This window comes from Sinohyriopsis cumingii, chromosome 13 (genome assembly GCF_028554795.1).
Source record: "Sinohyriopsis cumingii isolate HCF-2022 chromosome 13, ASM2855479v2, whole genome shotgun sequence".
Classification (NCBI taxonomy): domain Eukaryota; kingdom Metazoa; phylum Mollusca; class Bivalvia; order Unionida; family Unionidae; genus Sinohyriopsis; species Sinohyriopsis cumingii.
This window is the reverse complement of record NC_142973.1, coordinates 22,184,723-22,202,557: the sequence shown is the minus strand read 5'-3', so window position 1 is coordinate 22,202,557 and position 17,835 is coordinate 22,184,723. Positions and strand designations below refer to the sequence as shown.

Genomic DNA, 17,835 nt, shown 5'->3' with positions numbered 1-17,835 from the left:
TAGGACCAATATATTTTAATGGCACTCAATGATGTTTAGGACCATTAACTTTAAATGGCACCCAATGATGTTTAGGACCAATATCTTTCAAGATTCATTATTATTCAGATTCGCCTATGTCATAGTACATTTTCCCATGATGTAAGCAGTGACTGCTTACAAGCCAAATAGATTCTCATTTTCACCTTTGTCAGAGAACATTTTCCCCATGGTGTAAGCAAATACTGCTTACAAACCAAATATATTATTATGATCACCTTTATCAAAGTACATTTTCCAATGATGTAAGCAATGACTGCTTACAATCCAAATAGATTATTATGATGTTCATCTTTGTCAGAGTACATTTTCACATGATGTAGAAAAGAACTGTAGGGAGCAAAATACAATTTTAAACAAATTTTCGACTCGATTCTTCTTTTAATGAAACTTTCCTATCGCATTATTAAACACTTGGAATTAAGGTATAACACAAGAATGCTAAATAGAAACATCACAAACACAGAAGATTAAAAAAATATCAAAAATGTATACAAAAGGTTTCAAAAATAAAAATGTTTTCTTTGTTTCTAATGCCTGATTGTACTTAAACAAGCTTATTGTGAACATAATTACTAAGAAACACTATTTACAGAGACGTATAGTATGATGGTCTTCCTGCATACATCTATGTTTGTCTGTCTGTCTCTTATGCATAAGCATATAGACACGCACGCGCATATGCCTAAAACACACGGAAAGCATACAAACGTATGCATGAGAAACCTCAGTTACTAACATAATGCAGAAGCTGAAAGATTTATTAACACTTGTTAAGGCCTTTAGTTGTGAATGTGTGTGCGTCGGGGGGGGGGCAAGGATGTGAGTAAAATTATGACATGGGTACAACAATTCAGGTACCTAACACCAGTTTGAATTGAACGAATAATTCATTCAAAAGAACGGTACTAGTATTCAATGATTAGAAAAAGACAAGGGAAAGATCACGTAAGTTGTCTTGTTGTGGTTACTTAAAAAATAAGTATGAACAGCGCGCGCACACATACACACACACACACACACACACACACACACACACACACACACACACACACACCATAACCTTTGGCAAGCGCACAGAACCAGGCCTTAGTTCAGTTTAAGAGGTGGTTTACTATGTTGTTATCCTTATAGCTCCTTCAACTGCAGCGATAGATGTAAGACCAAAATCTGCTTTCCTTTTCTGTTTTGAAGAATACAAGTGTCACTAGAAGAGCAATGATATTCAATTTCCAGTTTTTTACAACGTCGTTTCCAAAAAATTAGCAGATTACAAATATTGAGATTGTAAGAAAGAAGTCAGAGTCAGTCTAATGTTTTCACCTACTTGACAAAGAATATTGATTCTTATGTTAACACTATTAATAGCTCCGCTATGATTTAGACTATTACCTTACCGTTATCTCACATCAGCCAAAGTCCAACACACTTGCGGAGCAACAAAAAGACAAAACGATACAGTTAATAATGTAGCAAACTGTAAAAAAAAAAAAAAGGAAAAAAAGCTAGTCTGATGTCCATACTAGGATGAAATGGATGCTCTGACGTGTCTCTAGCTACGATGTCATAGCCTCAACTTGATTTGTTGTGGCTGAGGCTACGAACTGATCTCATGTCATGTAATGGAGCAAACAAAATCATCACTAAAGTCAGAAAAACAAACAGTGTACAATTCAATTACATAAGTATAATCATGTTGTGTAAGAAGTTTCGCTTATTTTGAATTTATTAAGCCCTTACACGATAAAATAAATTGGCATGGTTACTCTAACCTTATCTTGTCCGCCATGACAGATAACGCGAGACTCTCGCCGTGAACCCTTTTCTACGTAAAGCTTGCCAGACGATATTTTTGATATTCTACGCTATATTATTATCAATCAAGTGCGAATAATCGTTTCTTGGTGGAATTTCAAAATTGCCGATAAACCGTATTACTTTTAATGCACAGAATTTCTGACCCAAACGGCGCCAAAATTTTACTACGATTTGTTTACATTTCCAAATAAGGCGTCAATGTCCTTATATGGCACACAAACAAAAGAGGCTGAGAACGGAAGTAATCATTATTTGAAATAACATGGCGGACGATCTAAACGAAAATATTGGTTGAAAAAGGTAAACGAGATTTTACAACCATTTCTACAAAGATTTTCGATACTTCCGGTATTAAATAAGAGGACTACTCAATTTATCGGATTATATGCAAGGAATATGTTTAAAGTGTTATTATTAGGCTAAAAGTGCGCCGGGTGTGAATCACACCCGGCTTGCTCCATTAACGCGTATGTGCTCATGTTAGTACCCTGTCCACGAGGTACGAGTAAGGGTACTAATATTAGTACTAACGTGTCTCTAGTCAATGCACGTAATTCGGATAGCCTCGGCATTAAATACTATTTCAGGGGTTGATGTGCCGTTAAACGAAAAAGCAAGCACTCAATCAACGCAAACCTAACATAAGCCCCCACCCCACCCCGCAGTTGCAGAGCGTTAGCTTTTTCGTCGTAAAAGCGTATAAAAGCCAGGAATACAATACTAATAAGATATACTTGACAAAGCTGTGCTGGACATACGGATGGAGGGTATAAACTGCGCTGGACATACGGATAGAAAGTATAAACTTTGCTGGACATAACGAATGGAGCGTATAAACTGAAATCCCGCTTTTCGCTCAGATCCTCTTTGGGAAATGTCAAAGGAATCTCGCACGTATTGTTGTTAAAACTTCAGAACTTGCAAGTTTAAACATTTTAAAACAAATTGGTTCACTAAACTAAGATTCCCAAATTTCTTCATGTCAACTTCAAAGTTGATTCATTGAATACAAAAAGCGATCTGGCCTCTTAAATATCCTTGCTAACGTACATGAAAACAAATATGCAAATTTCCAACTACTGTTTGTGCATGTACAACGTACAGACAAAACCTTGAGAAATAACACGATATGGCTGTTAAATATTACTGAAAATCCTAACTGTTAAAATGCATACAGAAACAATTAAAATACAAAAGAAAAAAATTAAATGAAGAGACAAAAAAGAACAAAACAAAAGCTCCGCAGATGGCTATGTTTTGCTTAAAGAAAGGAGTTTTTAATGAGATACGTGATTTTACAAAATCTTTACAAACTTTTTCACAAAAACCTGCATTATCCAACTCATTCGAGTTCTCATACTACGACCGTCTTATCGTCATATTAAGCCTATCTTCGTTTATTCCAGGCCGATCGTATCACTAGACTCAAAACTGTTCACGATATCACACTTGAAAACGACGCCATTGCTTGCATAGACAGTTTACTTTTCTTTTTGAAGTGTCATTGGAGAACTCTTTGCAAAATGGGGCAAAAACAAGAATATATGCTTCTGCATGTTTCCAGATGAAACAAACTAGTGTTGGCAGTGGACTTTCGAGACAAGCGGAGGCGCCACCTTGGATCAATTTGGTAAGAGAATATCTCCGTTCTAAGCACCAACAAATTTATAACCATTTCTCACCATCTGTTAACTTAAGTGAGACAAACACATGAATGGAATATCGCGTCTTATACAAGAATATCCACCGGCAAGATGTTAACAATCATCAATCTATAACAAGATTGAGATTTGCAAAATAATGGTCTGTAAGTGATCAAAATGAGAATATATAGACAGTACAGTCGGTTAATAGATTTAGCCATCAACTGTTGAACAATTATATATGCAAATGATCATAAATACTAAATAATCTATCGAATTAATTTTAATTGAACACAATATTATTTAGGTCTGTCTTACTAGCCGTCACCCTTGGGAGATCACGTGCATAATAAACTGCTAACGACGTGATTAAATTAGTCCGGCATAGGAACTACGCTAGAAGGCAAAATTAACGCAGGTCAGCTCTAATTGGAGGCAAAAAATTGTTGAATTTGTCCTCGTGTTTTCGCGGAATAAATAGACGTACTATATGTATGTTTTCGTTATTTAGTAGTTCTACACTACCGATAAAACAAACGTCTGGCAATACAGATGAGTGTAACTTTATAACAAGGTCTTCATTTCCAGAAAGTACACGCATAAAGTATGATTGTTTGCGTCATGTGATATACATGCATTTTTTTTTTCTACTGGGGAAGTGTTGTCTTTTCTGGATTGAGATCTTAAACTATTAACAAAGAAAGGCGAATCAGACTCGCTTCATGTGAATAGTTCCCGATAGTACCGCTTGGGAACCTTGCTCCAGTTAAACTTGTAGACCAGTCTGGTGCCATTCAGCCGTTGCATCAGCCCGTCTTTATAGTAATGCCTAAACAAATAAATAAATTCAGTGTGAGTTTTAAAGTTTATAACAAACGTCTACGCAATAATTATGCACATTTCTATCATAAACGTGCAAGAAAGCTCTTATTATGTTTGTCAGTATTGTTTTAATAAATTATATAAACAAACAAACTAATAATAATAATATAATAATAATAATAATATGCAAAAACAAAATTAAAAAACCCACTACACTGTAAACAAACGCCATAGAAAGATTAAATAGGAGTTTCAATATATTTTTGAAAATAATCACCGTATTTCAAATCACATCGTGATTGCCGAACGTAGATGTGACATCATCTTCGCTAGCAAAAGTTCCGATATGCCAACCTTCTCTACACCTTGGCGGATCGATCAGATATTTGAGTGCTCAGTGATAGCGACATCTATTGGATTTCATGGGTTGTCTCTTTTAGCATGTAATGGCAACTAACCAGTAACGTGTAACATCGGAAAATATGGTGGAGGCAATTTACTTCAAAATGATACTTTGTAAATTTAACATCCAAAGTATGACTACGTACCAGAGAGAAGCCATTACAGGTGTATGTGAGGGAAAGGATGTATTTGTAAAAACTGGAACCGGCAGTGGAAAACTGCTTATTTATCAGTCCATTTCATTTGTGTGCTGCCCTTGTATCGATCATGCAGGAACAGTGTTCAAATGTGACGCCGCAGCCCCGTTTCACCGAATTATCTGATCGATCCGCCAAGATGTAGATAGGGCTAACAGATCGGAACCTTTGCTAGCGAAGATGATGTGACATAGGTACAATTAACTAATGCTTTTTGCGTAGGAAGTAGGGAATACACATTGTATTTACAGTAGGGTCAGATAACATCATTCCCGAGATTGCGTCACTCACCTAATTCCGCGGCTAAGCTTTTCAAAGTTCATATCAGTCTTTCTCTTCATTTGGCCCCAACGACGGCTTGTTTCTGTTGTGTCTATGAATCGGAAAATTCCATTTGCCTTATCTTGCCACTGCACATGCTCGGCGTCCTCTTCTGCAAGCTGCTCCAGAAGAAATTTCCACAGCAAAATATTTTTTGCTCCTGTACAGAAAAAATACTAATAAATATTAGGATATTTACGAACTTTTCATATGATAAACTCGGTTTAAAAATTCGTTACAATTGTATATACTGTAAAATCACTAATTTTCTAGAGGTTCCAAGTTTCATGTATTTTGTGTTTTTTGCCAACTACGAATCAGAAGGACCCAAAGAACAGTAATTTTTCAATGAAAACAATTAAACACCAGTTCAACTCCACGAAATTAAGTGCTCTCAAAAGTTTTAATGTTCCTGAAACTAAGAAAACTAACGAAATGAAGTGAAATTAGAGGATGTAAAACATATTTATAACATCATCAAATTATACACCATTCAGTGTAACCGTAGGACTCTTAATTAAAAAGTAAACAAGATTCACTGAAATGCTTCCTTTCACATATCAGAATATCTGAGTGACTTGCATCAATGGGGAAGTCCTGCACTTATGTTGTGTATCGATATTTTGTTTCAAAGTCATGTTGCGCAAAAGTGAACGGTTGCAATGGCACGAACAAATGTTTAAATATTACAAGGTGTCGGAATTTCAGTCAGAATAAATACTGGAGTTCTTGTTATTTTCATCATCATCATCATCATCATCATCTCTCTCTCTCTCTCTCTCTCTCTCAATATATTTATTATTTGTTGGTTGCGCATGACACTTTATCATGAATTTTTCTGAATATGCACACGTGTATTTGACTGTTGGTAATGGACCGTAACTTAGTTCCAACAAGTATGTATGTATGTATGTATGTATGTATGTATGTATGTATGTATGTATGTATGTATTGTTTCTCCTTGATGATGTTTAGCTGTTTATTCAGCCATGTTTTGAGATAATCCATACCTCTCTTTTTCTTGCCGTTAGGAGAGTCGGGCGAAATTGTGCAGGTGTTGTCATCCTCATCAGATTCCGACACGTTTAAATGTTTTGGATACGTATTTGGTCTACCCCTTTTAGACACCTTTTTTCGGCCCGTGCAAAACACTTTTTCAAAGTGCGGAAGTGACATCTGAATCCTTCGATGCGATGTTGACATTGAGTCATGCTCGCGTATGTGATTCATTGTTCCTTCGCTAAGTGTCACTGAGCAAAAATTAAATGAAGAGATATGGTATTATTTCAGGCGCAAAAATATTTGCTCTCTCTCTCTCTCTCTCTCTCTCTCTCTCTCCACCCACCCATCCAAATATATAAAATAAGACTTTTTGCGATTCAACAACATATGGGGAGGACCGGCATTTTCATAAGCTAAAAACATAATATCATAGGAAGAATTTGTTTTATAAAAACTATCATTATTGCTTCCTGTTTAGGAAAATGATAGGTAGCATGATTCGTTGTATGGTGTCAACTAGTTATTATTTGCTTTCTGTTTTTGGGGGCGGGTGGTGGATATGTTGACTACCCCAAAATCAATACGTATTGACTTCCACGTTAGGCCCGTTTCTCGAAGGAATATTTTTTTTTTTTCTCTGTCATTTGGAATTACTTCGGTTATTTCTGTAAGACAGGAATATGCATCAGCGCAATAATTTACAGAAACATCACACATTCTGTTGGCCGGAAATATCTCCGCCAGAAAAGTAACTTGATCTATTCGGACCATCTTGGCTATTTATATGATTGGATTGACCAATAGGTTATGGTGGCAAATTTCTTAACTTACAGCTATGGTGTAACTTTTTCAGCTATTATTGTTTACTATTTAAAGATATGGATATATTTGTGAACTAGGTGTTTCGGGCTTGTGTTGTTCTTGAAATTGATGTCAGCCATGTACACCTTCCATATTTACTCTTCAGTATGTTGACAGTGAAATACCAATATTCGGCTGGGAAGAAGAGCTAGCCTCCCATAGCAGTAAACACATGGGTTTGGGGCAATTAGAATATCTAAAAAAACGGCTTGGATGAAAACTATTTTCAATTGCATCAGCCTGTTCAGTACACCCTATTTTGCAGAATTGTCATCTAGGAAAAGGGCTTGAGTTTGCAGGGTGAGCATCACTTTGTGTCAAAAATGACCTTAGGACATAAAAATTTCAGTTTGAAATTTTTGGATTGGGGTGCATAAACTTCTGCTATGAACTGCCATTGACTTCTCTGGTCAAGTGGATAATATTCTTATGATTTGTTTTAATATAGGTATCTAAAAATATGGACCTTTTTAACCTCACTTGTGTATTTGATTTTTATTTTTATTTTTTATACTATGTCGCTAATTGCGGCATTAAATTTGTACATAAAACTGTCCCCTGCCCCCTTTAAATTAGTAAAATAGTTTGATCACTTGTAACCTCTTGGTTGATCCGTCTTTCGCAAAAACTCAAAGTGACCGAATAGGAGCGATACAATTACAATCGGAACATCCTCGGCTTTTCCCGTCCAGTCGAGAAAGAAGTTTTATATGTAGTTCGTCGTCATTAAATACTAAATTCTGAACTTCTCTCGTTCACACGAGACAACATGGTGGCGGCTGAGGCCAATGTCGCACATCTATTTCCGATGTTACTTCACGAGCTGAACGGAAATGGCAGAGCTATGTTCCGATCGTGCTAATTAGTTACCGCCACTTCGAACACAATTTAGGATAAAGATTTAAAAAATATATTTAATAGTCTATATATCCTTGTGCTTTATTATTTTATTTTAGGAATAACTTCTATCAAATTACCACTTTCGTCGTCCGAGTCCGAATGGTCGAGAAGATAACTGTTGTGGAGGCAAGATAACGACTCTGTTCCGGAAGCATCTCCTCTTTTGAAATATTCAGCGTTTGATGATATACACTGAGTCTGTGAGTGTATCATAGAGACATTTGAATAGCAAACCCTATTTAATGCGGGGTTTGAGCTATATCCAACATTATTGCTTATGTCCAAATATACATAATTATCTCTTTGATCCTCTTTGACCATTTGTAGAGCCGATGAACCATTTATTGTATCGGGGAATAGGGATTCCATAGCTTGAAAACAAACAAAAAAGCGCATGAGTGAATGTACTATAATATGCTGAAAGAACATTCTTCATTCTCTGTTTATGATGCAAGACAGATATATGAGTAAGACCATAGAAAACCATTTGTCCTAAAACAAAAGAATGAATAGTCGACTAACGGGTTTTATATAACCAATATACACTTATATATATATATATATATATATATATATATATATATATATATATATATATATATATATATATATATATATATATATATATATATATATAGAGAGAGAGAGAGAGAGAGAGAGAGAGAGAGAGAGACAGATAGAGACAGAGACAGACAGACAGACAGATCAGAAAGATATAGAGGAAATAGAATACAGGTTAGATAATATTTAATTCGTATTCTACAGATATTCGAACCCGGGTCCACGGGTAAACGGCAGCTTTCGCCATGCTTGTACGCAACAGACCATGCAAAAAAAAAAAAAAAATGATGCGACAAAGTCGGTGGTATAGGCATTCGTGCGAGTCAGACACACCCGCATGTAGACCTAGCAATTAAACCGTGAACCCGGATCTGAATCTCCGTAGAGTACGAATTAAAAATTATCCAACCCGCATGATAATGTTACTTATTATATATATATATATATATATATATATATATATATATATATATATATATATATATATATATATATATATATATATATATATATATATAGAGAGAGAGAGAGAGAGAGAGAGAGAGAGAGGGAGAGAGAGACCCGAGTGCCGGGTCGGGTTTCTCCACTCCCATTCTGTCCGGTTTCCCCATATCTGCTCTCACCCCCATTTTTGTCAACCATAAAACAATGTTGGCTTGGTTTGATTTTGTTTCTCAAATATTTTATTACCCACACCCAGAAAGACCGGGTGGTTGGGAAGAGCGGCTTACCAGGTAAGATCAAAATGTCGGGGTATTGCTAAACCAGGCCACTCAAAATACATGTCCATCCTTATATATTCTTTCAGTTGGTAGTATATAGTCAAGATTGTACTTACATCAGTGGCAGTACGAGGGGGTTGGGATTGAGAAGGAGTTACCCCCGGGCGCCATGCGAAGCAGTTGGGAGCTTTATTTTTTGTTGTAGCTGAAACTGTCCAGTATTTCACGTTCTCTTTTCTTTACTAAACATATATTTGGGGTGGGAGGTGGTAACTGACATGATAACTGTTCTCTGTAGCAAAGTAGGAACAATACGCTGGGCCCCTTCAACCCTCCCGACGCCACTGGCTAATGCGACATTATATCCGATACATATATATTCTTTACTTTTCAGTTATCTATATATTGTACCATAAAGGTTTAATTAGACGAGAGAGAGAGAGAGAGAGAGAGAGAGAGAGAACTACTAAAATATACATTGGAAAACCCCATTGCGTGGTATTACTCGCTACTCAAATTCAACTATGCAGATTTTATAATCACTTGTGATCCTCTTCAAAAAGGAGCTGAAATAAATAATTCAAGAGCAAAACTTAAATACAGAAAGAAGGAAAAGCTGACATAATTTTTAACAATTGCCTCGAAAAAATGTAAGCAATACCTTGATCTAAATCTTGAAAATCTCCCGAATCTGGAAAAGGAAGAAAAGATTTTGAGAGATAACATTCCAAACAACCTTTTACAGTTGAAAAATGAGAAGATGATTTTTGCTTCTAGAACCATTCTGCGCATTTTTTAAATATATGTGAACACTTTAAAACAAAAAGTAAAATATACTCAATAGTCTTCCTGTACTATTCGACCATGAAACGATATCGAGTTACACACGATATCGACGGAGGAGTCTACTTTGTAGAAGTAAGACAAGTTTCAATTAATATTATATTATATACAAGACTCTCGAGAGTCGAAATGTTGGCTTGGTGTGGTCTTTTGTGATGGAGAACCCAATATTTGAGACCCCAGAGAAAATACCCAACACGCGATGGAAGATATATTTATGATTTACGTGCCAAAACCTGGAGACGAACCCATGAACGTAACAGCGTGAAGCGAGTGCCCTACCACTGCCTATCTTAAAAGCTTTGTACTACTTTTATTTTCAATAGAGATGGACGCGTAGGTAAATTTTAATTTTCAGCTACTTTATCTTACAATAAATACAGACCCACGAGACCACTTTTTCTTAGTATTTTAAAAATTATTTTATGTCACATTATTCCCACTAATACATTTTGGTTTTCTTTCCTATCTCCGTTCCAACGATCGCATCCTGCATCAATGTACTGTGGAAGTATTCACCTGCCGTCGAAATGTGATATTTCTATTGCATATGTAATCATGATGGCGTTTTTGTCCACATCAACAAAATGAATTACCCGCCACAATTTATTGACATGATGATATTGTGACGAAGACACACACACACACACACACACACACACACACACATATATATATATATATATATATATATATATATATATATATATATATATATATATATATATATATATATATATATATATATATATATATATATATATATATATATATATATATATCTTGTCTTAGTGACATGTTGCCACACTACAGCTACATATAAGTATGTGTAGTTGTTGTATCTACAAATGTAAGCATGTGGAATAGAAATATTTTGTCATGTCGATGATAGCCGAATACTCCCGTAATTTACTGATTAGCATATTACAATACTGGTATCAATATAGTTTGTATTTAATCATAATTTCAGTGCAGTTTAAATGGTGAGAAATAGTTATATCCACCCCTAAATCTTCTTACACGTTTCATATTGTCTGTATGCAGAAAATACGAACAGCAAGGAAATAGTACGTGTAATAAGAATATCAGACGATGGCCGATGTAGGAAACGGTGGTTGAAGGAAGGTGAACTTAATCTTGTGGTTACTGGGCTTGATGTCAACTGTGGACAAAATCCCAACCAATAATCACATGTAATATTTTGTCTTGTTTCTCTTTACTAATCATGTGTATATGAATGAATATGCTGCTGGATGGATAGAAGGACATGTTTTGATAAAATATCGTAAGCCGTGACTCAGTTTTATGTTATATACAGACATATGATGTCTAACTTTAACTGTGATTTTTTGTTTCAATTCCTTTGACGCAGACATAATGGGAATAACCCACGTATAGGTGATGCAACTATACAACGACAATCGCAGTGTGAAATAATGTACGAATTGATTCACAGACAAACAGACGGACGGATGATGAATATATTTACACATTATAGCCCACATATTGTCACTTTCCAATTAAACCAATGAAACAATGCAAATGAAACGCCAATAAAACAGCTTTTAAACATCGGAAATAACAAACTAATGAAACAGAGTGAGCTACAAGAAGAAGAAAATGATGATGATGATGATGATGTTGATGATAATGAGGTTATAGTGGTGGTAAGAGATATAAATAATGTGTGTATTAGGCTTCTTATCAAATAGCAAACTTACCAATGTTGATGAGATGGTGAAAATCCTAAAATAAAGCAAAGCGCATAAACGTCAATCACATTCACAAGGTCTTCAAATAAATTGTAAAAGAAAAACTACTTAATAATAATAATAATAATAATAATAATAATAATAATAATAATAATAATATTATTATTATTATTATTATTATTATTATTATTATTATTCATCATAATAATAATAATAATAATAATGACAACAACAACTATAATAATAGTGACAATAAAATCATAAACAATGTAATTACTTTGGTAGATATTAGCGCAAAATTTGCGTCGGGTGCAAAACTGTAATTTTGATAAGATTGCAACGGGAAGGTTAGAATTTCCCAATTAGACGAAACATTTATGAGTTTTCAATTGTACTATCCAGTATCGTTCCTTACGTGTCCGCTCAACGTCTGTCCACTCAGGAATCGGTAATATGTCGAGGGATTCGGCTGAATGTCCATTCGAGGTATAGTAACTGGTGACCGCGTTGATTTTGTTACGAATGCGGTTTTTTTTGGGGGGGGGGGTTTGAGCCAAATCGGAGCAAAATCGATCCAGAATTAAATAAACAATCAAAATAAATAGGCTGATATCATCTTTTTGATTTTTAAGCTACATACAAGCTTCTATGTATGTATGTATGTATGTATGTATGTATGTATGTATGTATGTATGTATGTATGTATGTATGCATGCATGCATGCATGTATGTATGTATGTATGTACGTATGAGCTCACCAGATTGTCCGCCATCTTTGAACAGCTCAACAAGCTCTGAAATATGGAAATAATCACGCATCAGCATCTGTAGACTGTGAAATAATAATAATAATAATAATAATAATAATAATAATAATAATAATAATAAATTATCATCATCATCATCATTATCATTATCATTATTATTATCATCATCATTATTAGTAGTAGTATTTTTAGTAGTAGAATTATCATTATTATTATTATTATTATTACCGCTTCGGTGGCCTAATGGTTAGAGCGTCAGCCTCGGATGCGGGAGGTCGCGGGTTCGAATTCCGGCCGAATCATATCAAAGACTAATAAAATTGGTACTAACAGCTGCAACGCTAGGCGCTCAGTATTAAGAGGTTTGTTTTAGGACTGGTCGGGTAGGTGTCAGAATAATGTGGCTAGGTGGACATGATGCTACATGTCTGTGGCATGATGCCCCAGTGCTAGACATCACTATAAACTGTCAGACTGCAGACAACGTAGCGATATGACTGATTTTTTTATATATGGCTACATTATAAATCCAAATCACACACACACACACACACACACACATCATCATTATTATTATTATTATTATTATTATTATTATTATTATTATTATTGAGTAAAGGATAAAATCGTATTGTTAAAAGTTGTTTACGTTTAACATCCACACAGAATTAATGAATGAATTATTCAATCATCCTCTTACTCAGCGTTAAAATAGTTACTAACTTGTTACTGATGTTTAAATGTCTGGGGGTTTTTTTTGTAGACAAAATAAACAAAAGAACTAGGTATCATCTTGCAAACATTTTTTCCTGAAACCTTTGTTGTATGCGTATTAAAGATAATGACTATCTTAACTCTCACGCGATGTAATGGTCCGGTTATTGTGATGCACGCGTTCAACGAGATGCTATCTATCTCAATTGTTTGTCTGCTGTGAGAACATTTTAAGAATCCCATTGTCAGCTAAGATGGTGATCTCAGCCATCATAGAATCAGCATTTATTTATGCTTTCAAAGAATTATTATGTTTTGCAACGATGAAAAGATGATGTTTTAACAAATAAGACGGGAAATGGCTCCCTGACCCAAGGAGGCTTCATTTACTTGTTCAGAAATGCAAATATACGCTGTCTACATATGTAGCCCCTGCATTGTGATACAAGTACCTGTTTGGATCAATAAAAATTACGTTAGAAGACATGGAAACATTGGTTATTTAGTATAGCAGTATGTACTTACTCCTTTTGCATTTATTCACCTTCCCATCACACAATCTACTTCTTTCGCATTTGTTCCACACCACCCATCATAAACCTACTCGTTACATACATACATACATACATACATACATACATACATACATACATAGCTCTGTCTGCCTGGGTTCGAGTCTCGGATTCGGCCAATGTGGGTATGTGAGAAAGCTTGCCAGTAGCTTCTCGTGGGTCGGTGGTTCTTTCCGGGGTTTTCTTGGGTTCTTCCTCCATCATTAATACTGGCCACCATTTATAGCCTATCGTGTGCTGAAAAATGACGTTTAACCCTACAACACACACACACATACATACATACATACATACATACATACATACATACATACATACATACATACATAGCTCTGTCTGCCTGGGTTCGAGTCTCGGATTCGGCCAATGTGGGTATGTGAGAAAGCTTGCCAGTAGCTTCTCGTGGGTCGGTGGTTCTTTCCGGGGTTTTCTTGGGTTCTTCCTCCATCATTAATACTGGCCACCATTTATAGCCTATCGTGTGCTGAAAAATGACGTTTAACCCTACAACACACACACACATACATACATACATACATACATACATACATACATACATACATACATACATACACGCTCTGCTACCGCGGCTGCATAAGGCTTTTATAAATCACAGAATATTGCGGTGCATCGATTGATACAGTGTAAAGCAAGGCTCATTCCGGTCGAGGTCGCATATTTATATGTGTTCAATTCTAATAAAACAATAGCTTGACTTCTTTTCATGGAAAATATACTTGACATACACAATGAGATACCACAAAATGTATTATTAGTATTCAGGTCAACAAGCCTAGAATCTTTGTATTCCGGTTCAACCTATGCTTTTTATAGCTGCACCTTTCCGGACAAATAATGTTACTACTTGTCTCACAGTTACGCTATAAAAAGAAATTTCACACAAATAAAGAATATTGTGTTTTCCCATACCTAGCATTAGAAGTCATCTTTGCAATTAAAATTAAAACTTACGTTTCTCTACTGCTTGTGTAGCAGCTAATCCGTTTTATATTTATAAGAAACACAGACCAATGCAACAATAGCTACCGTATGTACCGTTTTATAAGTGGAAACAAACTGCAAAGAAGAAAGTTTCTAATCTGCTGTAGCATAATGCGTTTGCACATCATGATTTATAATGTTTATCTACTGATTACTCCTAACAAACCCAGATCTAACGGTGCATTAAACGACGACCGAGCTCAATCTGAGCAATTTGCAGTTGATCGCTACTTATAAGCGAGTATAGACGGTATGTCAAGACTGTTCACGTTCGAGTCTCTTCCTTATAAAAAGAAACCAAAATAATAATTAAAATGTGCGTCGGATTTGTGTTCTTATTGGGTAGACTGACTAGAAACTACACATATCAAAGTTTCTATTGCGTACATTACATGTGAACTCCTGGAATGAATGAGCTTTCAAATAGCAATTGCTTTATATGTTTGCTCCCCATTTGATTATTGATGATGAAATCACCGTCGTTTTTTATTCCGGAAATTTCATTCAACCCATTTTAAAAGCTATTCAATGGAGAAAGAGTTGCGGTAGTCGCTAGCAGTGATATCCTGTCCATTTGCTGTTCGGTTATTAAACACGAAAAGACACGAATACATTATACAACAAACAAATTCAAAACAATATTTTCAAAATTTCGACTTCACAAATTTCTTAATAATCTGTTTGCATAAAACTGTTAATATTATTTTATTTTAAACATATTTTGTTGTCATTTTTATTAAACAAGATGGGATGGGACACGAGTTGCATAACTCATCAAAGTTTTTTTCACACAACTTGCAAAATATGATCCAAATATGGCATTCACTGAAAACAAAATCGTGTTTATGCCAAAATATTTGACATGCTGGACTCGCGACAGAATCCTACCATCTGATCAGACGAGATTATCTGTCAGGATGTGTCCTTTGACAAGGCATTCTTCTCCAATTGATTTGGCACTACATAACCTGTTTATTTTGATGTGCCGGTAAACACTAAACAAAATATGTCACATATATAGAAGCAATCACGATCATTGGATAAGTGGGTGGTTTCCTTATGGCATTTTATGTTGCTGTCGCCTTTGTCGTTAATATCGTCTTCATTATTCTCAATGTTATGTGAGTACCGTGAAATGTCACAGTGTCCAAAAGCACCAACCATAAGACGGTCAATTATTTAAAACAAGTATTGTGTATCAACCCGACACCGGCTTCTCATGGATGCAGCAAAACTGTAATGAAGGACAATGCATTTAATCACGCAACTACATTCAGTGATGCCCTTTACAAACTCAAACCCATGAGTCATATATGATTTAGTATCTATAGTGACAGTAGTTTATATACACAACATTAAATTAAAATGAAAATGTTCTTACCTGCATGAAATCGGTTTTACTCTAATGTTCAATGCATCATTGCAATATGCTACCAGACATATACCCGACTGAGTGGATTGGATAGATGCGCTTGCTATATATATATACATCACGTGAGTCAACAATCCAACCATACACAAAGAGAATTCCGTTTTTTTGGTTTTTTTTGACCACAGCTACTCGCGCACTGAAATGTCGAATAGAACAATAAACGATACGAATATTTCGATTAGCTTCTTTACAATAAGATTTTTGAGGGTTTCCTACGAAACATGCCCCAACTGAGATTTGTTTGTGGGGTTTATTACGCTGAAGATTTGGAGAGAAAATGTCAAGGTTGGTAAAAGTTGGAAGGAAGTATATACATGCATGCGTTCGTTGGAAGGAAGTTTATATGCGTTAGTTGGAATATAGTATATATGTGTTCATTGGAAGACATTATATATGTATTCGTTGGAACATAGTATATATGCGTTCTTATGAGATAGTACATATGCGAGCTTTATGAGATAGTACATATGCGTTCTTTATGAGTTAGTACATATGCGTTCTTTATGAGATATTATATATACGTTCTTTATGAGATAGTATATATGCATTCTTTATGAGATAGTATATATGCGCTCTTTATGAGATAGTACATATGTGTTATTTATGAGACAGCATATATGCATTCTTTATGAGATAGTATATATACGTTTTTTAATGAGATAGTATATATGCGTTCTGTATGAGATAGTACATATGTGTTCTTTATGAGATAGTATATATGCGTTCTTTATGAGGTAGTATATATGCTTCTTAATTTGGGATATGTGATTACTAATATGCCTCAAGTAAGTAAAAAATATCTGTGCATAAACGATAACTCGTGTGCATAAATAAATAAATAAATAAAATAAAAGACTTCTTGAGTAACTCAACTTCTCTTCATGGTCCTGTCCTTATTAAACGTGCTTACTGATTGAAAAAATGGCTGAGAATTTTGAAGATACTTTATCTTACATGAGATTTTATGACAACAGAAGTTTCAGTTTCTTTCCTCCTGGTGGATACTATGGACACTGTTAGCTTCGCGGACATGCCAAGACACATGCCCAGACACATGTCCAGATTATAACATTAATACAATTGTGCTTAAAATTTCCATTCAAACATTATCACCAACGTTATCGGTGTATGAGAAATTAGGTACAATTTATTTTGTACCTTCTTCAAACTAAAATGTACACACATTTTAATAAGTCCTGTATACTTGAAAATGGGTCCGAACGACTCAAGTATTTGTCACCTGTAGCTTGTGGAAAATGTAACACGTTTTCTACATTATATGTAGCCGACCTAGCCTGAGCTGGGTGGGTATCTAACCCACGACTCTTTGATTACAAGTCAGATGCTGGACCAACTAAGCTAGCGCGACTGCGGTGTGTGTGTGTGTGTGTGTGTGTGTGTGTGTGTGCGTGTGCGTATGAAGCTATGTTTGAAAAATACGTTGCAAGATACCATTAATGTTCAATTATAATAATCTAATGGAATAACTTTGCTACCATTGTCTC

The 17,835-nt window shown here is 35.2% G+C and overlaps 1 protein-coding gene across 2 annotated transcripts; it reads right to left on the bottom strand.

The window, feature by feature from the left end:
- Positions 1-400: 400 nt before the first annotated feature.
- LOC149785044 (uncharacterized) lies at positions 401-16,563 on the bottom strand. Of its 2 annotated transcripts, none has more exons than XM_089978756.1 (8): positions 16,280-16,563; positions 12,602-12,675; positions 11,853-11,877; positions 9,950-9,979; positions 8,083-8,376; positions 6,253-6,492; positions 5,213-5,402; positions 401-4,329 (listed from the first exon to the last, which is right to left on the bottom strand). In XM_089978756.1, exons 2-8 carry the CDS (start codon positions 12,614-12,616, stop codon positions 4,221-4,223), a joined length of 903 nt encoding a protein of 300 aa, XP_089834882.1. In that variant the 5' UTR covers positions 12,617-12,675; positions 16,280-16,563; the 3' UTR covers positions 401-4,220. The 2 variants fall into 2 exon arrangements, with proteins under 2 accessions (XP_089834882.1, XP_089834881.1); XM_089978755.1 differs by having other exon boundaries at positions 12,602-12,637.
- Positions 16,564-17,835: the final 1,272 nt, after the last annotated feature.